This window comes from Suillus fuscotomentosus (genome assembly GCF_016647785.1).
Source record: "Suillus fuscotomentosus strain FC203 chromosome Unknown F5891scaffold_21, whole genome shotgun sequence".
NCBI classification, from domain to species: domain Eukaryota; kingdom Fungi; phylum Basidiomycota; class Agaricomycetes; order Boletales; family Suillaceae; genus Suillus; species Suillus fuscotomentosus.
This window is the reverse complement of record NW_024539533.1, coordinates 652,515-676,536: the sequence shown is the minus strand read 5'-3', so window position 1 is coordinate 676,536 and position 24,022 is coordinate 652,515. Positions and strand designations below refer to the sequence as shown.

Sequence of the window (24,022 nt, the reverse complement as noted above, 5' to 3'; positions counted from 1 at the left end):
ATCATGTTTCCTCACAGCAACCTCGCTTCAGACGTGCCCACAGGCCTACAGGCTATTGATATTTCTACGAGCATCATTCCGGAGGAACAGAAAGATCGACTTCTCAAACTACCCCCTTGCTTTTCCGGTTTCATTCCTCTCCAAAACCTGCCTGTCTCGGCTCTTGTTGACTCTACAACTCTTCCTGATTTCGATCCTGCGCTTGGTGAACTTGATATCTGCAAGTTTTTCTCCTCCGTCGAATGCAACACCTCCAATCTCGCTAGCAGCTTCTTCTAACACTCCATCCCACCTCTCCATTTGTCATCTCGACTTCTGGGCACATTTGAACAGGCTGTACACGACGGAGCGAAGTCCGTGTGTGACCCACGTTTTCCGGGAATTTTGCCATGCTGGGTCCTTACCTATTGGCATGATGTAGGCCGTGCAGTTGCCTCAAAACAAATTTGGTCTGTAGCATATAATTGGTTGGCACACTGCGGCCTTGATAGGGCAGATATCGAGCTTAGTACTGCTGTTGACGAAAAATAACTCATGCGTTGCAGACACTTGGATGGGATATGATGCTGCAAGGCCCTGGTGCATTCCTTGAGACGTCCGATCTTGCTGAAAGGCCCATTAATGGGATTCTGGTACCATTCTGGATGGCGAAGAAACAGCAGCAAGGTGTCCCACTTGATCAACCATGCATTCTGCAGCTCGATTGCTGGGTAATTCATCGCTCTATCGCATTTCGCACCTGGCTTGATGTCAACCACCCTTGGATCCATTATTGTTTTGTCCCTGCCGGTACAACTGGTGTTGCACAGCCCTGCGACGTCGGCATTCAACGATCCCTCAAACTGGCTATAAAGGAGCTGCAGCACAAAGATATTGTTTCAGAAACTCTATCACAACTCACGGCTGGAAAGACCCCAGATGACCTTCGACTTGACGTGACAAAACCAACGCTCCGTGATCGGCGATCGCTCTGTGCGGTGGTTCATCGAGGCCTTCAAGCTCCTCAACAAGCCTGGCATCATACAAAAGGTGAGATTAGTTCTGTTCAGCAAAGTTGACCACTGATGCAGGGTGCAGGCTTTTTCATTGTGTACAGCTGGTGCAGACAACATGTTCAACCTGTCATTTGAGAGTCTGACAAGTCTTGAAGCCCGTCGCATGCTTCGTGACTTGCCACAAACTGCTCCAGACATGTGGGAGTGCATCCAACTACGTCGTCAGCCTGCTAGCGAAGATGCGGAGGCTGTCACTCAAGACACGGAGGTTGTTACTGAGTCAGTACCTGAAGATAATGAAGAGGAACCAGGTGACGATGCTCCGTTAGAGCTCCTCTTGCAGTTTGTTGCATCTGGCATGAAGTGTGCACCTGATGGGTACAGGATTGATGTAGATGGGTCGCTGGTTGTTGACTCTGCCGGTGATACATTCGAGGAGGTTCAAGTTGCCATTTCTACGGACCCTGATACTACATTTGGGAGGGGAAAGCGCAGACATGTTGCAAACAAGCAATATGATGTGTTTGAGGAGCACTAACATGTAGCATAGTTTAATATCATCATTTTTTTCTTGAAAAATTGCTCAATACAAAGTGTCACACTTTTATGTTTGTCGGCTGGATTTCCCTGTGACTGTCACAAAAAATAGGTTCGGTTCGTCAGGCTTGCAACGGTGTGACGAACCTAAGGTCGAAATGATACAGTAACAGCAAGTTCTATGTCATTACTGTGGGGCCACAAGTCAGACTTTTCTTTCACTGGTATGTAGTTCATCAACACACATCTGCTCATATCTAATCTTGCGTTATCGTGCTTTCAGGAATGATGTCGCACAGTGGGTGAATCGTGTTAGTGGTAATATCTACTATAAATGTGATACGTTCCAGGAAGCCCTCACACAGTACACTCACACCTATGAAAATGGTGAGCTTCATGCAATTCCGATGCCTGGTTCCCCATTCTGGCCCACTGAATCACAGACTATGTCCTCGGATGAAGAAGACATTTGGTCTCATATTGAGGATCTCTCAGAGCAGATGAGCAATGCACATATTTGATACATTGTCCTGTCCTACATAGAATAACAGTGCTACTTAGTACCATGTATGTTGTATTAGGAGTTAGTATTAGTGGAAATATCAATAGGTTACTGGTTATTGATGACAACTAAGATGTCTTGTGCGAGGTCTGAATAGGCATTACTACTAACCGGTGACCATTGCAGTGTTTCGGATTTACTCAAGATTTGCTCCAGTCACATTAACAAATGAATGAAATACCTTTTTTTTTCTTTTGGGCCTTGAAGTACATGATTCAGACCTTAGAAATGACTAGTTACTTGTGTGAATGAAGTAACATGAATTGAGTTTGAGTACACTGAATCATAAATCTCCTTTGAATTATAGATCAGTACTACATGTGACTTGCTGAAGTACCAGTACTGTAGTACATCATTGTCCGACTCGCTCGACATTTCTTTCTGCGCTACATTAATTATGGTGTAACTTCTTATCAAAGTTACAGATCAAAGCAAGCTGATGGCTAGCCTCCATTTACTATCAATGGCACCAAGGACAGATACAATATAAAATGTCTACTTGAAGCAGTCCCGGCCACATTGTCATATACTATATCTGAGTGTGACTTCTCTGCAGCTGAACACAAACCTGACACAAGAGCCTCATAAGGAAGTCACCTTCAATGTATTTGGAGACCAGTAGCTTCCAGGCAATTGGGAGGGGACGTTGTATAGAATGAGGTTTCATTGTTGTTGTCAACTTATAAGATTGTCTATGCTAAGCCACATTATGCCAGTACTATTACAAATGAGATGTAAGTGTGCGCCTTATTCCCGAAGTGATATATAAAAAAACGCTCCAGGACAGCTTAAATTAGCTGTATGTTTCATATGGTATACCTTACATATCCATAAGCTAAAGGTAGCATTGCGGACGAGTGATAGAACTCACCTGAAAAGTGGACTGGCATCGCCTATATCCTTGAATTCATATCTTCTATCATCGCCAATGTTTTCTGCCAGACACTGCACTCTTTCTGTTGGGCTGGTTGTAGTTCCACATAGCGAAGATACCCATTATGATTCTGTTAGAAGATGAGACAAGCATGAGCAGGCAAATAGTTTGTATTTATGATAATACAACGTACCCTCCAAGGTTACTAATACCAATGGCCATTGCTAGTACAACTCCATGCTTTAAGTTGCCTCCCGCATTCGAGCCTGCCCATGCCAGAATGACTGCGATGGTCAGATAATTCCCTGCAGCAGCAAGACAAACTCCAACGTATGATGGACCCACTTGTACGGAGTTGACTATACACATCAGCTGGGACTCGCTTCAAGTCTGTGGAAGGGTACTCACTAAATAGCCTTCTTTCTAAGAAAGCCCCAGCAAACTATTAAGAGCAGCAGCAATGCTGAATACAAGCGAGGAGAACCAGAATGCTGAAACATCCGGAATATTTGTACATGTTGATCCATATTGATCCATATTGATCCATACCAAATTTGGTAGTCTTTGACCACTTGTCAATGTCCTTGATTGACACTTCACTTCTACGAATTGGTGGTTTGATATTGGTAAGCATGATCATAATTAATGTGTGGTTTGTCCTTGATTGATGCTGCTAGGTCATTGATGATCTGGGAGATTCATGCTTTCTGGTATAGGTAAGTGTTATTTACTTATAATTAATGCGTGGTTTGTCCTTGATTGACACTGCTACTAGGTCATTGATTATCTGGGAGATTCGTGCTTTGATTTGGGTCTGGTATAGGTAGGTGTCTACTTTTAATTAATGCGTGGTTTGTCCTTAATCAACGCTTCTAGGTCATTGATGATCTGGGAGATTCGTGCTTTGATTCTGGTCTGGTATAGGTAAGTGTCTACTTATAATTAATGTGTGGTTTGTCCTTGATCGACGCTTCTAGGTCATTGATGATCGATGATCCGGGAGACTCATGCTTTTATTCAGGTCTGGTATTGGTAAGCGTGATCATAATTAATGCGTGGTTTGTCCTTGATCGACACTTCTAGGTCATTGATGATCTGGGAGATTCGTGCTTTGACTCAAATATCCTGGTCTGGTGTAGGTATAGGTCCCAGGCACCAGGTACATGTTGATGCAAACTCAAGTTCGCCACCTAGAAGCTATGAAACAGTCTCAATACACTGATCACTGGAGTAGAGCTTCACTCTCCAGCTTATGTGCACATGCTTACATCTGACTCTTTAGTTGAAACACACTATGCACTTGATTGCGATGTGCACGCCACTGGTAAGTAGGTCTACTATCCATTTGGTATAATCAAAACTCAGTGGTGAAATTGAAGGACACATGACTAAGGCATCAGATGTCAAAATTTTACCTTACATCATTTTATCAGCCATGGGTCGCAATTCAGGTAAGTGCATGTTGTGTTATTGTGTTTGGTTCATGTTAACATATTCTAGTGCCTTTGATAGGTCCAATCAATGTAAGTGACTTGCATTATTTTACGGTATTTTGTTCACAACACATCACATTGATTTAGTAGATTGTGCCATCACTTTCTGACTAGTAATCATGTTCAACTTCATTGGCAACGAACACTCTGACGCCTCTGTTGATGACTACCACCCTGACTATTTTGCTACCGGCTGTTCTGAATGCGTTGCAGACCATGGATCATTTTCTGGAGCTCAACAAACCGGTAAGTTCTCTGATTTTTCAGTAGTGACAAGAACTGAATCTCCTTTTTTTAACAGCTTTTATGGACACCCTATATCCTCCAAATCATGGACCTTCAACTTTGGAACACAGCTCCTCATATCAAAATCTTATTCCCTTCGACTCAGCACGGCTAATCACATGTTTGTCTGACCTCTTGAACTCGGACGTGAACATCAACTGGGAGGATCCTGCTCTATATGCCAACCTCCCGCCTTTCTCTGAGCTCATGTACGAAAATACATCTACATGGCAGGTACCTGACGGTTTTCCGCAACTCCCTAGTGCCCATAGTAGAGAGGAGCTACCACCAACTCCTAACACGCAAGTACCGACACCCGACAACTCCACATTCAATTCCAAATCATCCGCAGATTCTCGACCATCTGACGTCGGTCAGACCCAGAGGCAAGTGCTTGATTCAAACACTGATAGCATCACAACAGAAGCAGTCGCCACCGGCAAAAATTCCTCATGGGCTGCACGCAACCCTGGACGACCTGTACTCACAACTCACCAGGGTGTCAAACTCACAGAGGCACAGAAGGCGTCATGAAGAATTGCTCAGGAGCAATGACGATTGAAGGAAGCTGTGTTGAATGACGCTGTGAAGTCTCTTGCCACAACATATGCAGATATGATCGAGAAGCTAGCGGATGAGCATAGTGTCACTACAGAGAAGGTAAAGCTACTCCTGGGTTGCAAGACATTCTACAAGAACAAGCAGGGGCCTACCTTGCACAACGCAATTGTCCATGTGAAGGCTCTTGAGTTGAATGAAGGTGTGTTTCCTTTTTCAATTGATAACATTGCCTCAGTGCTTCCTCTGCAGGGCGTCCAATGGGAGCAAAATACACACTAGTGGATATATGCAACATTATCGAGGACAATCCGTCAATCAAGCACCTCTCCTGACAGGAGAAAAAAGATTACATTTTGAAACTCAAGGAACACCGCATGCAACAATGCCTGAGTGTGTGTGCTACCAACTTGGCTGCTTCAAAAGATGCGCAGGTAACCCTGGACAAAGTGTTCAAGGAGGTAGTCTCAATTTATTTGTGTCATTTCTCCTACTGATCATGCATTAGCTTGAGGCTTTGGCCCTCCACACTGGAATGTATGTGTGTTTGTTTGCGACACATGGTCATGTCTATGACACAAACCAAGCCATGTGGTTTGGAACTGACAATGTGATGTACTTCTGGGAGGACGTTCTCTCACTGCAACCTGACTACATCACCAAGCAGCTGGAATTGTGGGGGTGCAATCAAAACAAAAGTATTTTTTCATCTTTTTCATGTCCTGGTGGTCTAACATCTCTTTTAGACATCAATGAGCGTGATTCGGTGGAGAATATGCAGAGGCAGTCTAAACATTTACTTGAGTCAGGCTTCAGTGAGTGTTTCATAATGATTCAAACCGAGTTTCTTGATGGCTGAGGAATGGTGTGTGAGATGTGATCACGAAGGGCCATAATATATGTATGGTGTATATGAACTTCGAGACATCTATCAAGGAGAAGCACGGTATAAACATCAAAGGCTGGCCTGAGAATGTGCTCTTCACGAGCCCATACAAAATCGGTACTGTGGACAAGATTCGATCGCTCCATCATGCCCTACAAAACGGCACATGCCACTGGGTCAACTTCACTCCTCACCAGCATCAGGAGCACATCCAGCATCTAGATGCTCGCCATAAGGCCGGAGAGACAGTGAGAGCCCCCAGAAAGAAACACTCTGATGCTGGAGTATCCTGTAAACACCGTTCTGCGAAAGAGAAGGTGCCACCATCCAAGAGGGTGCGGTCAGCAGTGTCTAACAGAAGGCCAGCTCCCAAAAGTGTCGAATATATTGACAGTACAGACAATGATGAGGACTCATTAAAGGAGGATGATTAGTTATAGTTTATTCAAAGTCTATGTCTATCTAATGCATTGCATTTGACTCGTCTGTCCTCATCTTCCCTGCCTCGTCTGCCCTGCTTTGTTATGTAAGCAACAAACTACAAGCTATTAGCACTAAGCCCCTCCCAGGAGTATCTGACATAAGCACAGGACTTTCCTAGCCACCGGCATCTATGAATAGATCAGGAACATTGGCACTATGTCCGGATGTGTCAGGTTGTTCCAGGTAAGCTTAAAGGGCCATAAATATTTACAATTATTCATACTGGCAGGGAATCACTCAAAGTGCCTCGACTTAGACCGGCCACACCAACACAGTGGTACATCTAACAGGCCTGACAATGTGGGAGCCTCAGGTGCCTGAGGCAGGATGGAATCTGTCTGTAGGACAGATTGGTATCATATCCACAGAAATATTTTGCATTGGTAATAGAATCTGTACTACTGTAGTATTGGGTATCAAATTTTACATATGTTTGTGATATGACATTTAGGCAGATTGGGTGGACAATATCCTAAATCCAATGGCATCTCATATCTAAACTTTGAAATAAAATCTGTTTTGCTCTAAGATACATGTCATATATAGAATTTAAGTATGAATATGGTGGCTGATCAATTTTAATCACAAATTTTAAACATGAACCCTATACATATTCAATATTGAGATTTCTTATTGGTCAGCCATCGAACAAATTCAGAATAATACAAACCAGATCTGCACATACAAAATATTGTTGTCATAATTTCAATATGAGCATGGATCTGGTGCAAAAACAAAGGCTTCCTTTCAAATTCTAAATATTGTTGTTTAAATATTCTTTATTTGGAGATAAATCTGATAGGGATTCAAATTTGACTACAAATTTTACATTTGTGCATTATTTGTTTAGGTTCGACATTGAACAATAGATGTAAAATACTTTACAAATATGTTCCACATATTACCCTCCAGCAAATCCAGCAATGTCTCTGGTGTTACACCTGAGACACGGCAGGAAAAGTTCTGTAAACAGATGCGGTGCATATCTTGAGAAAAATCATGCATATATCAAGCTATTTGTATTGTGCAGATATGATAGACAGTTTCTAAATAAAATCTCAAATATGAATGAGCATCAAATTCTATCAATTAAATTCAGACTAAGTTTGGCGAAAACAGGATGGATGGGAAGCATATCCTCAGTGGAGATGATAATGAGCGAGTCTCAGAGTGGGAATTTGTTTCACAATCTGCATATATTGACTTAATTTTAGAAATATTCAACAATATTGACCAAGAGGTAAAGCCACAGCATGCAGGTCAAGTATTCAAAAATGTGCATGTGCATGTCCCAGTATGTAGATATATCTGTAAGTAATCCAGTGAGATCGCAGCCAAAAGGAAAGTGAAGCATGAAAACGTGACTGAAAGTACAATGGCTGTTACTTGAGCTGACTGGGAATATGGCTGCAAAGCTTGAATGTAGGGGGCATTGGAAGAACAACTGAAACTTACTTTTTGTAATTTGATGGGCCTTTGGGCAACCTTGATTTCTGCATGTGACTTCAATGTGGAACCAAGCCTGAGGATTTCTGTATCCATGTGAGTGAGTGTGAAGATTGTACCAGAAAAATCAGAGTACTCACATGATATAGATGCAAAACCATGTGTGACAAAGTGTGATTGATAAGAGTGAGCAGTATGCCTGAACTCAAACACCTTTGTACTGATTTTTCCTCACCTTTCAAAATACAGTACTTATGATGGAGACAACGACCACAAGACAATAGTTTATAAAGTTGTTAAGACAACAAAATTACTAATGTCAATACCATTAAAATTTTCACACTACTATGCAGAACTGCGGAACATGAGGGGGAATTAGACTTCACTGGAAATACCCAGAGCGGCTGAGTGGTTGTCCGGTCGACGAAAATATAAGGATATTTCTAGAGTAGGCAAAAGAGACTAGAGAAGGCCGAAATCAGTATTGAATGAACAAGGAATGATCAATCAATAGTGACCTTGCATTCACTACAAAACTGACTAAATCATTGGTATCGCTCAAGTGCTATATATTCACCATCAATGCCAGGAAGATGTCAAAGGAAAGGTCAAGGGCCAGGGTAAGTTGCACAATGCAGATACATGCATTCAGTTAACAAATAGAGGAATAGGATGATGACGACCTTGCCAGAAGCATCTTCCAGTTAACACTGGAAGACAGAATGGATAATGGGCACATTACTGAAGCAATACATGTGGCCAGCCGATCTATATTAGACAATACCACAAGAGTTTCAAGGGAGTATTCAGCGGGGATCCAGGATCAAGCATCGGAAGATTACCACAGACTTTACCTCCTTGACATTGAAATGCACACTTGTCTTTGGGACATGACTGATACTGTGAATCAGCTTGACTTGGCTGATGGGCAATAGGTCCTGAAGATGCTTACTGAAGAGTGTAATTGGATGAAGAAAACCCAGGAGGAGATAAAAGATATGCAAGTAAATGGTGATGCTTGTAATGAAGAATTGCGGCATGTGTCTCTTCAATCATTACATGAAATCAGAAATATGGTGGGGAGTATCATGGACATTGTGGGTTGTAGAACAAAGGAAGACCTGAATAGTGCATCAGCAACTGTCAACACAGGATCATAACCAGAACTTAATTTCAAATGAATATTCCACAATGCCAACCCTGCCATACTCCTCACCATGCTTATTGCCTCAATCCTGAATGTCTTTGGACATATTACTAGGCCATGGTGCAATGCAGTTCTTGGGCTTTGAACCTCCTCCTTGAGACCACACTTGGAAAGTCTACTGGTTGAGCAATTTCTTGCGACATCTGTACCATCTGCAAAAAATTCGACCTAAATCCAATCACTTGGATGTTTGCCACTTGTACAAGATGTTTGTGCACGTACCCGCCAGTGACCACGAGAAAAAAATCACTATATCCTGAATGCTGCAACTATATGAAGTACCCAGGAAGCATGCCTTGTGGTCAGTTGTTGGTGAAATCCATGAAGAATGAAGGCTTAAATCATGGGCTCCTGTGCACCCATATGTCATCCAAGACTTCAATACATTTCTTGCTGGCTTGCTCAATTGGCCAGGCATCGAAGAAGCTATGGACCATGGAATGATGATGAATGAAAAATACCACCTGTGGGATATCAAGGATGGCACTGTGATGCAAGAGATATTAGGTCCTGACAGAAAACCATTCATGGATGGGTTAAGGAGAAGGGACCTGAGATTAGCATGGAGTCTTTCGATGGATTGGTTTAACCCGCATGGAAATAAGACCTCTGGCAAGAAGAAATCAGTTGGTTTGATCACAATGGGGCTACTGAACCTCCCACCCAGTCTGCGATATAAGCCAGAAAACATGTACTTGGTCGGTGTTATTCCTGGACCTAGAAAACCAGCTCTCAAAGGGATCAACCATTTTCTTCCCCCAGTAATTGACTTCTTCCTACCTTCATGGAAAGATGGGATGTGGTTTACAAGGATGCATGAGCATACTGAAGGGAGACTTTCAAGGTCTGTCATTGCAGTGGTGGTCAATGACCTACCAGCTGCTTGCAAACTTGCAGGGCGGGTGGGCCCCACTGCAAATCAGATGTGTGGGCTTTGCTGGCTGAACAAGTCAGAAAATGCAATCTTTGACTACGACAAATGGAAACGATGTATGTGCGAGGAGTACTGGCCAGCTGCAAAAGAATGGAGAAATGCTGAAACAAAGTTGGAACGCACTAAAATCTTTGAGTGACACAGAGTGAGAAATGAAAATACAGAGACATATTAAATAGGGGTTCTACAGGGGAATTGGAAAAAACCATGCTCGAGACATTCTGTGCCACTGCAAGTGTAAAGGCAATGCTCCAAGAGCCTGGAGCATCCGATGTTGTCAAAAAGGCAGTTGAAATCCTGCAGCAATGCTGTGCTCCTTTTGCGGAAGAATTTTGGACAGACACCAGCATCCTGTGTACAACTATGGAATCAATCCCATATGTCTCACATGATGACACTGATATCATCAAAACCCCTATTTGCGATGTCCTTCGACACACCTTGGACAAGGCAGGGATTCAACTCAATGGGAACAACCACATCATGGAGTATAAAGGACTGACCATAGGAGGTTTGAAATATTACAGCTGCAACTATTCAGCTCCAGATAGTTGTGTGTTCTTCCAAAAGACATCGGAAGAATATGCGCCTGGCATCATTGAACACATGTTCTCTGTAGGGCAAGATCACAATTGGGTTTATTATATCGCGATCAGAGGTTACTTACTGGTGCCTGCGGGGTATGAAGACCCCTTTCTAGCTTATAGTGATTTTGGGGCACAGATATGGAGTTGCACTTCATATACTACAGTGACCTATCTCCGTATAATACGAGGGAACGGACGTGCATAATATCCCATATTATACGGGCCAGCGGACCATGAGCCCATGATAAAAATATTCTTGACTATGATGGATGGGCCGGGAGGCAAATTATTCCCAATGGAGGCGGGTGGGCCCATGCAGGGAATATATAGAGTAGATGAGTGGGCCGATGTAAATGAATATTAGGTAGACGGGTGGGCCGAGGTAGCTGGATATTATGCAGATGGGTGTATTAAGGTAGATGTGTATGAGATAGATGGGTAGGTACTTGTTATCACATTCACGGGTGGGCCCAGACACATATTAAATTAGACGGGTGGGCCGAGGGTATTATAAAATATTGTATTATACGGGTGGGCCCAGACGCATATTAATTAGACCGGTGGGCCGAGGGTGTTGTATGGGATGTTGTATTAGACGGGTGGGCCGAGGGTGGTATACAATATAGATGGGTGGGCCCATGTGTATCATAATTGTAGACATGATGGAGCTGAGGTAGTTGTACATCAACCAAATCAGAGGAGGTAATAAATCAAAGTTACCAAGTTCCCGGAGCATCAGGTGATCTCCTGACATGGCAGTGCGAAGCTTGTGTTGCCCAACGAGACGCCAAGTTCCGGCCACCAGAATTTGAGTCAACTGTACCGAGTTCCGAGTTCCTGGGACCCGGAACTCACCACATAAGTTGGTTAATACTTTTTGATGGTGCACAGGTTGTCTTGCAGAATGTGGAATCCGGGGTGCGAAGCTTGTGTTGCCCTACGAGAAGCCAAGTTCCGACCACCAGAATTGGAGTCAACTGTACCGAGTTCCGACTTCGACTTCCGGGACCCGGAACTCAACACATAATTTAGTTAATACTTTCCGTGTTAAATGGCCAACCGAAGTTGAGATGTTTCTGAAGAGAGCAGCAGGTGCTCTCTTGACATGGCCTCTGATGGTGCTTAGGTTGTCTTGCAGAATGTGGAATCCGTGGTGCGAAGCTTGTGTTGCCCTACGAGAAGCCAAGTTCCGACCACCAAAATGTGAGTCAACCGTACTCAGAGGAGGTAATAAATCAAAGTTACCGAGTTCCCGGAGCAGCAGGTGATCTCCTGACATGGCTGTGCGAAGCTTGTGTTGCCCTATGAGACTCCAAATTCCGACCACCCAAATATGGGTCAACCGTACCGACCTCCGAGTTCCGGGACCCGGGAGTCGACAAATGAATATCTGATGACCAGCGAGTCAACCTTACTCAGAGGAGGTAATAAATCACAGTTACCGAGTTCCCGGAGCAGCAGGTGATCTCCTGATATGGCAGTATGAAGCTTGTGTTGCCCTACGAGACGCCAAATTCCGACCACCCAAATATGGGTCAACCGTACCGACTTCTGAGTACCGGGACCCGGGAGTCGACAAATGAATATCTGATGACCAGCACACTTCCAATCAGGTAGTATTTCATTGAGCAATGGATAATAATACATCTTTGACAGCAGCCAAAATTATCCATGGCTCCCTTATCTGATCCTCTCTATCTCCACCCCCTATAACACCAAAGTCTGGACATCCAGCATTCAGCGTCTGATTTCCCAAGATTAACATCCAGCATGAACGGTTCTTCCCCTTCCCCTCCTGATAGCATAAACATCTGGCGCACTTGGGCCCTGACTGTGACTTATGAAGCAGGGGAATATACTGAACAGAAATTCAAGGCAGAGAAGACTGGAGGAGGCCCAGTCATACCTTCCCCCAACCTAGACACTGATCTGGTGATGGCGTGCGATCGCTTGGCTGATGTACTCATAAAGGCATCTAAAAATCCCAGTGGGTCTTCCTGCAGATTCGGAAAATTCTATTTATCATTCAAATTCCTGCATGACAGTTCAGATGCAGATGGATATTGCAAGATATAGCAAATTGATCTCCCCGAAGGACACCGGGCATAATGAACATAAGAGAGGCGAGGTTGCTTGAGAGGTGTCCTCCTGGCCATGAAGGCAAAAGGTTGGTCGATGAACCTGCAATAATTCTTGATGCATCCGGTGCCATCATTGCATGGTATCTCCCAGACGCCCTGACAGACACCACCCAGGTGTGTAATATACATTGTTACTCGATGGATATCGAATATTAATGGAACCTACAGAAGGAAATCAGGGAGGCCACCTATTTGCTCTCTCCAAGCCTCGAAAAAAGTGTAAGGGCTGATGGCAATTGGCGAACTAATCAAAGGTTGTTCAACCGGGGCTCGGAAGATGTTGGAGCAACTCCCGGATGCATCAATCTATCTCCAGCATGGTTTCAACAGGGACATGAGGTAGGATCTGATGAGATGGTGATTCCGGCAGTCATACTTACCAATCCCAAAGAATGTGTCCGATCCGGAGGTATCTGCATCATTGAAGGGACCTTCCTGCGAGAATATCCTCAAAGCCATTGCAAGGCCAGCAGCCATCGCGTCTGCGGCACTCAGAGTCATGCATCCTGAGCAGTACTGGGCAGGGTTGAGAACCTTGTCAAACCTTGGAAATATAGCAGTAAGCAAGGATCTGCCACAGATGCCGGAGGCCCTGCAGTACTGGGCATCTGTGTTTAACACCCTCTCCATCATTTCCAATCGGGAAACCCCCCATCATCGAGACCACATGTCCATTGCTGAATGCTTCGACATTCTCACCACCATGGGGGACTATTCTAATGCTCGGATGACAATGCCAAACCTTCAGCTGGAGTTCAAGTACAATTCCGGCTGTATGATTGCGTTTTCCGGAAAGATTGTGAGACATGGAGTGTATGATGTGGAAGGGGATCGGATTGCTTGGGCATGGTATATGAGGGATGCTGTTCATATTTATGCTGGTGTTCCATCATGTGGATGGGCTAGTGTGGATGGTCCATACAGCATGTGAAAGATCAAACAAAGAGCAAGCATTGTGACCTATATACATTCCAACAAATGAATACCATGTACCAATTGTGATCCGGACCTCAATACTCAATTTTGAGCATTTCCCAAGTGATATGTGGGACTAAATAATTTGGATGCAAGCCTCGGTATTCGATAATTGGAACTCGGGACTTGACATATGGGAGTCCTGAGTGCCGGGGTACTTAGTCCCGACACCCGGACCTCAGCACATGATATTTGAGACTGGGGGAAGATGTATAAATATGCTCGAATTAACATTTGTTATTGCCATACACATTTAACAAAACCCTGAACCCCGACATTGTGGACTCCAGACTCGACACTGTCCTGAATACTGAGTTCCGGACGCCCAGGTCCCGAGTCCCGAATTTCGGAGGTCGGGGTTCGGAGACCCGGAGCTCGGCAACTGTGTTGGGTGTCAGGGTATCCAGACCATTGGAGATAGCATGTGTCAGTATTTTGCGTTTCATGGTTTATGTTGGGTGAATATGGAATTGGGGATCAGGGACTCAGTATTCAGAACAGTGTCAAGTCCCAGGTCACGAGCTCCGAGTCCCGAGTGCCGAACCCTGAGTCCCAAGTCCCGAATTTCGGAGGTCGGGGTTCGGCGACCCGGAGCTCGGCAACTGTGTTGGGTGTCAGGGTACTCAGAGCATTGGAGATAGCATTTGTCAGTATTTTAAGTTTCATGGTTTATGTTTCGTGATTATGGAATCAGGTGTCAGGGACTCGGTATTCAGAACAGTGTTGAGTCCCAGGTCATGAGCTCCGAGTCCCGAGTCCCGAAACCCACACCCAGCAGTTGCCGAGCTCCGGGTCGCCGAACCCTGACCTCCAAAATTCGGGACTCGGGACTCGGGGTTCGGCACTCGGGACTCGGAGCTCGTGACCTGGGACTTGACACTGTTCTGAATACCGAGTCCCTGATCCCCAATTCCATATTCACCCAACATAAACCATGAAACGCAAAATACTGACACATGCTATCTCCAATGGTCTGGATACCCTGACACCCAACACAGTTGCCGAGCTCCGGGTCTCCGAGCCCCGACCTCCGAAATTCGGGACTCGGGACCTGGGCGTCCAGGACTCGAATGTGAGATTTTTGAATGCATAGAATATGTTACATCTTGTATATAATGAAGAGTGAATGGGACTACACTCCTTTGCCTTTCCTCAATTTCTCTAACATGTCAGTGTACATCTTCACCTCTCCCATCTTCGCTTTGATGCCCTGATCTTGCTCCTCCAGCAATGCTTCCATGCGTTCTTTGATGAATCTCAGTCCCATGAGTGGTGGAGTCGAAGTGTTTTTCAACTTCTCTGGAAGTACCAAAGCATCATCCTCAACATTAAGCTGAAACAGATAAGTCATCAATCAAGGTAATTCAGCTGACATCTTACCGCCCAATACTGGTAGTGAGAGACGCAGGAAGCCATTATTTCATCCCACTGCCATGGTTGATCAGGGATTGTGGTGTTTCCCATCCACCATGGACATGTATATGCGAACACAATCCAGGACGGATGTCCTGCAATTGGCTCATCATGAAATGAAAGGAGGTGGAATGAAAAGACGTCGTCCGGAACAGTGTTCCAGGTCAGCATGGGATACAACTTAAGGATATAAGCGACAGGGACCGGAAGAACTGACACGATATTCTGTGAAGCGGAGTACTGCAGGAGTGGTGTGACAAATGTCTGCTCAAATTCTTAGCATTGACCAACAAAGTCATCAGGGCAGTGGTAACATACATTCATCTCCCATTGCAGCCCGGCTTTAAAATACTTGATCCGGTCAGCAGATAGACCATTGTTGGCAGCTTCCGTCCGATATTGAGAGATGATTGCACGGACACGTGATCCAGCCATTGCCAATGTGCAGGAAAGAGTTGCAAGGCTCAGCTTCAGAGGTCGGTAATGGCTTCCGGGATTCAGAGTGCCAGAAGTGGATGCATGAGATGCAGACATGGCTAATACAGGACTATGGCGCTGGCAATACAAGTGAAAGATGGTCAAGATGTGAAGATAAGAATCACTGATGGATGGATATGAAATTCAAACTCCGACATGGGCTGACCCGGACAATTCCCGGGCGTCAATTATGTATGTGGAAAAAGGGACTTCATGAGAAAACAATGTTCATTCATCTCCAGCCTCTATCAACACGTTTTGTAGGTCTTGAAAAGCTGCCTGTGCATCCTGTGCCAGCAATGAATACATGTGGGATTGCCTTCTGGCGTAGCATCCGTGACCCGGAAGTTGTTTCTCCAATGATTCCTGCATGTGCTCGCCCCATATGGTTGTTTTCCACAAAAAGAACTTACATGTCCAATCCATCTCCAATGTGACCAATAGCATTTCTTCCCTCCATCGATCCCGTAGTGCCTTTGCCCTCAGCCAATGGACTCGGTAAACTTGGCATGGGTCCAGTCAGGTAACCAGGGGATATGACATGCAAGCGGGAACTCACATTCTTCATTCCACGATTGATCAGGACCCCCGAGGTCGACTTCAACAGACCAAAACCAAGCCAAAGATTCATTTCGTTGACCTCGGGCATTTGGGTCACCCACTGCAGTGCTGATTTTGAGTTGCTCACGAAGCAGGGGTTTGTATTTCTGAAGCTGGTCTTGCCCCGGTTCAAGTTTCATCATTTGCTTCCTTGTCTTTGTATATATGCTGGCATGGAGGGAGACTGCCTGCTGCACCGACGTCACCTGGGACCAAGCTCGAGTTTTCAGGGCCTGGGAATTGGCCTGCCTAATGGTTGTTCGGAACAAGATGGCCTTGTTGCAAAGGTAAATGCGGAGATTGTGAAGGGCATCATTGGCCTGCCCTTCACGAAGCGACATCTCCAGGGGAATCAGATCCTCTGCCATGCATCGTCTGCATCTATCAACCCCCAGGTTTGATGGCAATGGGATTACAGTTAGCTCGGGAGAGTTTGTCCATGTGTGAGATGTCTCTGTGAAATCCGCCGGGTCATCATCGAGATCATCTAGAATGTCTACGTCCAAGTCTTCAGGTTCATCATCTGCATCAAATCCCTCCCCGAGATGTGTTAGAGCAGACCGAGCAAATCCATCTATCTGGCCTTGGAGCCGATCTCTTTGACGGGCGATGTCTAATCTCTGTGTCTCGGTGGATCTTCTTCTGATCCTTCGGACCTCGATGAGCAATGCAATCTGAGCCTCTTCAATTGCTAACCCTGTTGATATCCATGTCGCCACAGATCTGCGAGAGGGTGCTGCATTCCGGGCATTACCCTCCTCTAACAATCTAAGCTCGATCTCCTTTTTGCTAGGTGCTGAGTGCAATATTAATTCAGACCTCGATGGAGACAATGGAACTCAATGTACCCTTTTTGATATTGATCTCATATTCATCCATGGCTGAAGGATCATTCAATCTGCTTGACTGAGCTATCCTCTCCCTGGCTAACCATTCTGTCTTCAAATGTAAGGGTGCTGCTTCATCGAGTCTGTCGAATGCCTTTCCACTTTCTAAGATACCATTCCTAGCCAGTTTGTATTTCTGGCATAGAGTCCTTTTCATGCGAATCATCTTGCAGAAATTGGAGTCATTCATCTGATAATCAAGGCATTCCTTTCGGTGGGGAGATGACATTCCCCGAGCAGCAGGGGAGATCAAATTGAGCTGTGCCCATAGCGTCTCCATGATCTCTCCATCGATCCGACCAATGCCTTCAATAAAGTTAGAAGCATATCGGACATAGCAGCTGTCCTGATGGCCATGAACGTGCCATAACCCAATTCCGGGAATGATGGTTAATTGTGGTGCCATTTCTAGAAATCGACTTCGATCCACCCGAACCCAAAAGTGTTTGTTGTATTGACAATTAATATCATAGAAGGTGACAGCCCTGGTGATGCCTTCCATGTTGTGCCAGGAAGTCTCGCAAAGGGCATAGTCCATGTTCATTTGTCTGCAAGTGACCCATGGTTAACTTGTGAATGGGGAATGGTGGATGTGGCTTGCCTTTCGCCTTTCTGAAAATCCACCATGGAGTGAGGGACAAAGCAACCATGTCTGGCACAGGCAACTCCCCCGATACTGGTGGACTCCAGCTTGTGCCGAGCAGCATTAGCTTGATTTACTGCCCGGTGATTGTTGCAGCTTGATTTTTCCACTGTGTCAGCAGCCTCTGCCAGATGCATTTTATACCTGTCCTTTCCTACCATGAATCCAAGCCCATCGGACAGCCAAACTTCATCGAATGGCTTAATGGGATGCAGATGTTCGACTTTGAAATTTCCGTCCATCACAAATGACCAGGTGTATTTCCAGCTTGGATCCCTAGTATTATTATGGAGGCCACATAGGTTGAGAATAGGACTCACTCATCAAGAGATTCATCCTCTGACAACAGCACATTAATCCCAGGCTGAGGACATGCCGGGCAAAATAATGCAAGTTCTCCTGTGCTCGGGTTATCAGAATGATGGCCAAAGCCATGCCATTTCATTGTCTTCAACTGCCTCCACTGTCGAGCAACCCTCATGAGCTCTCTGTATCGGTCCTTGCAATGTGCTTTGTCAATATGATGCCCAGTAGATCATGAGGGTAAGGCATTACCGGAACAAGGTGTGGAAACATGCTGGAGGTCATTCGCCGGAGCTTGCTGTAATAGACCATTGCCAAGGTGCCGCATTCAAGGCTGTCCAGTAGAAAATCATTGAGCACTCTGAAGGTGAACACAGTCTTTGGCCTGTTAAAAGATGCAGGGAAAAATCTGTGTCGAAACATTTGAATGTCCGGACTCATGGCATTTGGACATTCACAGCATCGAACCTCCAGGCGATGAACTCCGGACTTGTCCACGATGACCATGGTGTTTTCCTTTGGCTGGAACTCGGGTCCAGACACAAATGGCAGATCTTCAGGCTCGAGCAGGTCTTCGGGTTCATCTTCTTCAAACAAATTCCACTGATTGGTGACCGCCGGACATTGTTTGCCATCATGGCCAAGGTATATAATGAGTCCCACATGAGCTAGACAACTCCGCTCGAAGAATCGCCCATTCCATTGACTGATCCAGTGGAAAGGATTGCTACGATGTTGACTCCTGCAACAGCCTGTGCAATAAAGTGGCTCGCCAAGACAATCTTGACATTTGTACACCCCATCCTGTTGGCAGATGATGCATCTCCTGTCTTCGGGTGGAGCTTCTCGATCGAGGAGGTGATGTAGATATGATTCCTGCCTTGGCAGCTATTGCCTGAGGTAGTCATTTTGACTCTGTATTTTGAATGCTTAGCCATAGTTTGAATGACACTCCAACATTGTACATGAACTTGCCATGGTTTTTGGGAGTTGCAAAGGCTCAAATGAGCCTTGGTCCTGCTCGTAAGTATTGTCAGGAAAGTCTTCCCAAGGAGGTGGTGCCTCAACAGGCTGAATTGTTGGTGATTCCGGGGGAGAGTTAGGCATGGACCTGTAGGCATGTCGCCTCGTGCTTGCAAGTGGGACCTTGACCCAAGTCTTCCTACCTTTGCTGCCCCTTGCTTCCACCCTGTGAGATTTTTGCACTGGGGTGCATCTACCTATCTTCATCTTGTTTATTAATGTTGCAAGCAAGGCATCAGCTCAGGTGTAATGAATTGTTATTGCAATATGATGCGGTGCAGTCCTGTTGGCTTATTACAAATTCATTTCCATTAATGGCTCAGGGTCCAATATGGGCCGATTAACCTATCATTAGGCTTTGCTCAAAGTTCAACTTCGCACAATTCATTAATACTTTCACCTTGAAAATCCTTAGCCATTTCTGCATTCTGATTCACTATGGCAAGAACAGGTCATTCCACCAACACGACTTCCGGAAGACACAGGATGCGTCAACCACAGTCTCAGAAGCTCATGGACAAGGAGATTTTGGAGTTGAAGAACTATCTTCCTGAGTGGACTGCTGCCAAAAGGAGTGAGAAGCAAGCGATTTTCACTGCCATAGCAAGGGCAGCCAGGTTGTTTGCTCCAAAGTTGGACCAAAAACAATGGAAAAAGAGGAAGCAGGTGAGGCTTCTTTGTTGTGTTGAAAAACTGAATTTTTAATGTCACATTCTTTCATCAACTCTTAGGTGTACAAGACTTGGTTGTTCAACAACAAGAAACAGAAGGAAAGGAAGGACATGATCAAGTATGGGAGGAAATGGACGCCCAGGATGGTGGTCTACCAGCAAAAACGCGAAGAGGTGCTGAAGAGGATTGAGGACGAGTCCGGGGTAAAGCCAGGAGATCCTGGTATGTTCAAACATTATCAGGCAGTGGTGAAGAGAGTCATGGCTGAATTGGACGACGACGAGTTGGAGAAGGCTAAAGAAACAGCCGAAGAGTGGTCCAACAACTGTCCGCCTCCGGAGATACAAGCACAAGTCGCTCGTAAGAAGGGTCCGGCATATATGGAGCACTTTTCGAACGAGATGTGGAGGCAATGTGGGATGAGAGTGTTTGTGATGTCGGCTTGGAAGAATGAAAAGGGCGAGGTGCTGTTCGGGATGTGAGTACATTTATTCATCGACGGAGATTTTTTGTCTCAAAATATTCATGCAGGCATGATATAATGAGGCCTTAGGAGATGGGGACAGCTTCATGAAGATAAAGGACTGGGAGGACATTGAGCCAGTGTGGCAGGAGTATGCGCAGGAACAGTTCGGTGAGTGTGTGAACCATGTATACCAGATTGAACATATTGAGCATCACAATGATAGGCGCCGGGGCACGGGATGGAGGACGTCAGGTCAAGGGAGGTCAAAAACGAATTCGAAAACCAGCCTTCGAACTCGAAATGGACGGGGAGGGTATGCCACTCCTTCCGGACATCACCAACACCAAACTTGAGGAGAAGAAGGCCATAGTAAGGGCCTTTCTTACATTGCACTATCGTGAGTTTGTTGTTGCATCACCTGACAAATTGTTCAATGCATGGACAAAGGGATATGCTCCGGGAAGGACAAGGTGGTTGTGCCATGGAGTGCCATTGTACAAAGTCAGGATGACTTCGTGGCCCGGACATATCTTCCGGCGGATGTTGACTTGAAGGAACCTTCGAAGCTGCAAATTTGGGACACCACTACCTTGCTCCAGTTTTGGCTCGCTCGGCAAGAAACAGGCGAAGGGCCCACATTTCTGTTCAAAGCATGAAAGAACAAAGATGGGGACATGGTACCATCTGTCATATCTGGCAACTCGCCCTCTCCTCAGACTCGTATAGTGAGAAGGCAACAGAGGGTTACCATCCGAAGGCCTCGGGAGTCATCGACAGAAGCCGAGAGTGATAAGGAGAGTGCCACTCATCATACGGAGCATAATGTGGATGATGACCTGGCTGACAGGAGACCTCCGCTGAAGAAGCCCAGGATGGGAGGTCCTACACCCAGAGGGCCGGCAGTCCCACGTTCAATTCCAAAGCCTTGCCCGGCCAAGCCGGCCAAAAAAGGTGCATTACTGACATCACGATTGGGAGACCTCCTCGCTGGGTTAACTGACAACGCGACGGGCGAGGTTAGAGATGATGTCAAAATGGAAGAGAGTATCACACCGCCGGCACAGAAAAGGAGGAGGGGCACTCAAGTCACTGTTGAACCATCCACGAGGACGACCCAGAGTAAGTTGCAAATGCCAGTAGACAGTACACCTAGAGTAACCAGAGCACGGGGACACACTTAATGTACATATATCTTCCTGCCCTCATGTGTAATGTCATAAGTGCTATTATGTATATGTCAAAGTACTAACAATCAAATTGTAATTGCCAAATGCCAAATCTCGAGTACCAAGGCCCAAGTACCGAACCCCGAATACCGAAGCCCGAACGCCGGTCACCGAGTACCAAGGCCCAAGTACTGAACACTGAGTACTGAGCCCCGAGGCCTGAGTTCCGAGCCCCGAGTACCAAGCACCAACTACCGAGCCCCGACTGCCGAGCCCCAACTACCGAGCCCCGATGAAGGTACAACAATTCAGATGGTGAGTCTGAACAATGTTGGGTCTTGCAGAACCTAGCTGCTATTCGACCCTAAAGGGTTTCTGGACTAGGCTTAAGGCTCAGAGGAGAGGAAATATCATAGAAAACTACTGAGCACTCAGACTCATACTGGTAACTGGTGAAAAGATTCATTGCTTATGTAAGCTACAAAAGTGCCAACATAAGGTAAGGTAAAAACAGTCTCTACAAGCCCAGCCAGAAATGAATCCCTACACCGAGTACCGAGCCCCAAGTACCGAGCACAGAAAACCTGGCAGCGAGTACTGGGTAGGTAGAGTATACAAGTACCAAGGACTACCTACTGAGTAGTACTGCAATGTGTCTACTATCAGACATTGATCAATATTTACATGTTACTTGAGTCCTCAAAGGCCTCAATGAGGGTATCCAATACCTTCAGCATTTCGGAGGTTGACTCCCTTACCCTTTGCATCCTCCGGAGGTCCGCATCTGCTTTCTGCAGTTTGTCGCATGTTTCAGCCCATGCCATCCTGAATGGTCTGTCAGCCTCAAGAATTTGGGCTACTGTAGGGGCAGGAAGATTTCCATGACGCTGTTCGTAATCTCCGAGGTGATCTACAATTGATTGAACTTGCAGGATATTAGCAGAGATAAATAATCAACTGTTGTATACTTACTTTCAGCTTGATCATAAGATCTGATTGGCATGAACTCCTGAACCATGGCACGCAGGGCTTCATTGTTGAGTTCCGGCTCAGGCAATTGACGTTCGGGAGTTTCTGACATAGTTTAGGAGATAGCATGAGTAAAGCACATGAAATGATATGAATATACCTACAAGGTATGGGTGCACCTGGTACACCCGGAGTGGCCGGATCGGGCTCCGGAGTTGATTCATTCACTGGGGAAATGCCATGAAAGGTGACCATGGGATTGAAAGAGTAATCTCATCAGCCATAGGAAAATCGGGTATAACCGGAGCATCATCAGACGAAATCAAGGTATCCTCCGGACCAAGATACAAGTCCGGGTCATCGTACAGGGCCAGTCCATCTGCCAGAGCCGGAGATGATGGATCTGGAGATATGTGATGAATTTGCACATGTAAAATATGTACATTTGAATTGGAAAACATACCGGGAATTACATTCAACACATCCAAACCACCGGACGATCCAGATCTAACTCATCATCCAGCCCAAGGTATATATCATCTAATGGATCTGAACAATGTCAGATCAATTGACTGAAATCAGAAAAAACAAAACATACCAAGGGACATCCGGGACTGGGAGGACTCATCCACATCCATTGAAGTAAATTCAGTGACCGGAGGGTCATGAAATCTGACCCCAGGTTGAGAGCTCATGATATCTGATGAGCTGATGCACTGATGAACTGATTGATAACTGATAACGTCGAAGTTCAACAGATGGCCAGTGATTGCCGAAAGTTGAACAATGACCAAACAAACACAAACAATCAACGAATTTTCAACATCGTCCTTCAATTGTATTGTTTCTTTGAAACTTCATTCTATTGATAACAGATTTCACCCTGCTTTCAACATTCTCACATCTGTCAACTCCATCCAAATGTCTACTCAAGTTCAATCTTCATTGGCCAACCTCAAGGCATCCACTGCTCAACTTGTGGGCATCATTGCCAGCGCCCGGCACATCCCGGCCGGCTCTGTGGACGTCCACCTTGTTCTAACAAAGCAGGTCACCACTCTTTTGGTATGTTGAACTTATTAAATTAGTGTAACATTAATGTTTGTAATGTCCGGGTAGGCTGACATCATCCGGGCCCATGAGAAAGGGGAGTACATCCCTGGAATTGTGGTGTCCTGCTCTAAGGAGCTGATGAGGGTGCGTTCCATGACTCCCCGGGCATTGCCCAACTGGCACAGCATTGGCCACAATGACCCCCGGGTGGCTAGACACGCCTGGCGCAAGCAAGTCCGTGCCTGGGAGGCGTTGGGTGACAATTCCTGTGATCTCCCTGTTATCCCTAACATTTCCACTGGCCCACTCACTGTCAACCTTCCATCTCCACCTGTCCCTTCACCTGCACTTGTCCCTTCCCCCACCACCGTCATTCCCTCACCTCCG

The 24,022-nt window shown here is 45.6% G+C and overlaps 5 protein-coding genes across 5 annotated transcripts; 3 read left to right on the top strand and 2 right to left on the bottom strand.

Annotated features, from left to right (window-relative positions):
• Positions 1-3: 3 nt before the first annotated feature.
• Positions 4-1,533, top strand: F5891DRAFT_1187511 (uncharacterized protein; the record flags this gene model as incomplete). Its single annotated transcript, XM_041366861.1, has 3 exons — positions 4-237; positions 546-1,029; positions 1,097-1,533. The coding sequence occupies 3 exons, from the start codon at positions 4-6 to the stop codon at positions 1,531-1,533; spliced, it is 1,155 nt and encodes a 384-aa protein (XP_041227207.1).
• Positions 1,534-4,580: 3,047 nt separating this feature from the next.
• Positions 4,581-6,624, top strand: F5891DRAFT_1187510 (uncharacterized protein; the record flags this gene model as incomplete). Its single annotated transcript, XM_041366860.1, has 9 exons — positions 4,581-4,707; positions 4,763-5,119; positions 5,171-5,247; positions 5,311-5,506; positions 5,557-5,585; positions 5,643-5,765; positions 5,813-6,002; positions 6,051-6,119; positions 6,179-6,624. The coding sequence occupies 9 exons, from the start codon at positions 4,581-4,583 to the stop codon at positions 6,622-6,624; spliced, it is 1,614 nt and encodes a 537-aa protein (XP_041227206.1).
• Positions 6,625-9,754: 3,130 nt separating this feature from the next.
• On the top strand, positions 9,755-10,399 carry F5891DRAFT_979441 (uncharacterized protein; the record flags this gene model as incomplete). Its single annotated transcript, XM_041376889.1, has 3 exons — positions 9,755-9,952; positions 10,119-10,170; positions 10,224-10,399. 3 exons carry the CDS (start codon positions 9,755-9,757, stop codon positions 10,397-10,399), a joined length of 426 nt encoding a protein of 141 aa, XP_041227205.1.
• Positions 10,400-15,095: 4,696 nt separating this feature from the next.
• On the bottom strand, positions 15,096-15,910 carry F5891DRAFT_1187507 (uncharacterized protein; the record flags this gene model as incomplete). Its single annotated transcript, XM_041366859.1, has 3 exons — positions 15,096-15,296; positions 15,344-15,640; positions 15,695-15,910. The coding sequence occupies 3 exons, from the start codon at positions 15,908-15,910 to the stop codon at positions 15,096-15,098; spliced, it is 714 nt and encodes a 237-aa protein (XP_041227204.1).
• Positions 15,911-16,081: 171 nt separating this feature from the next.
• F5891DRAFT_950397 (uncharacterized protein) lies at positions 16,082-17,172 on the bottom strand (the record flags this gene model as incomplete). Its single annotated transcript, XM_041374963.1, has 2 exons — positions 16,082-16,356; positions 16,413-17,172. Coding segments are annotated over 2 exons (1,035 nt in total), but the record flags the coding sequence as incomplete, so codon positions are not given.
• Positions 17,173-24,022: the final 6,850 nt, after the last annotated feature.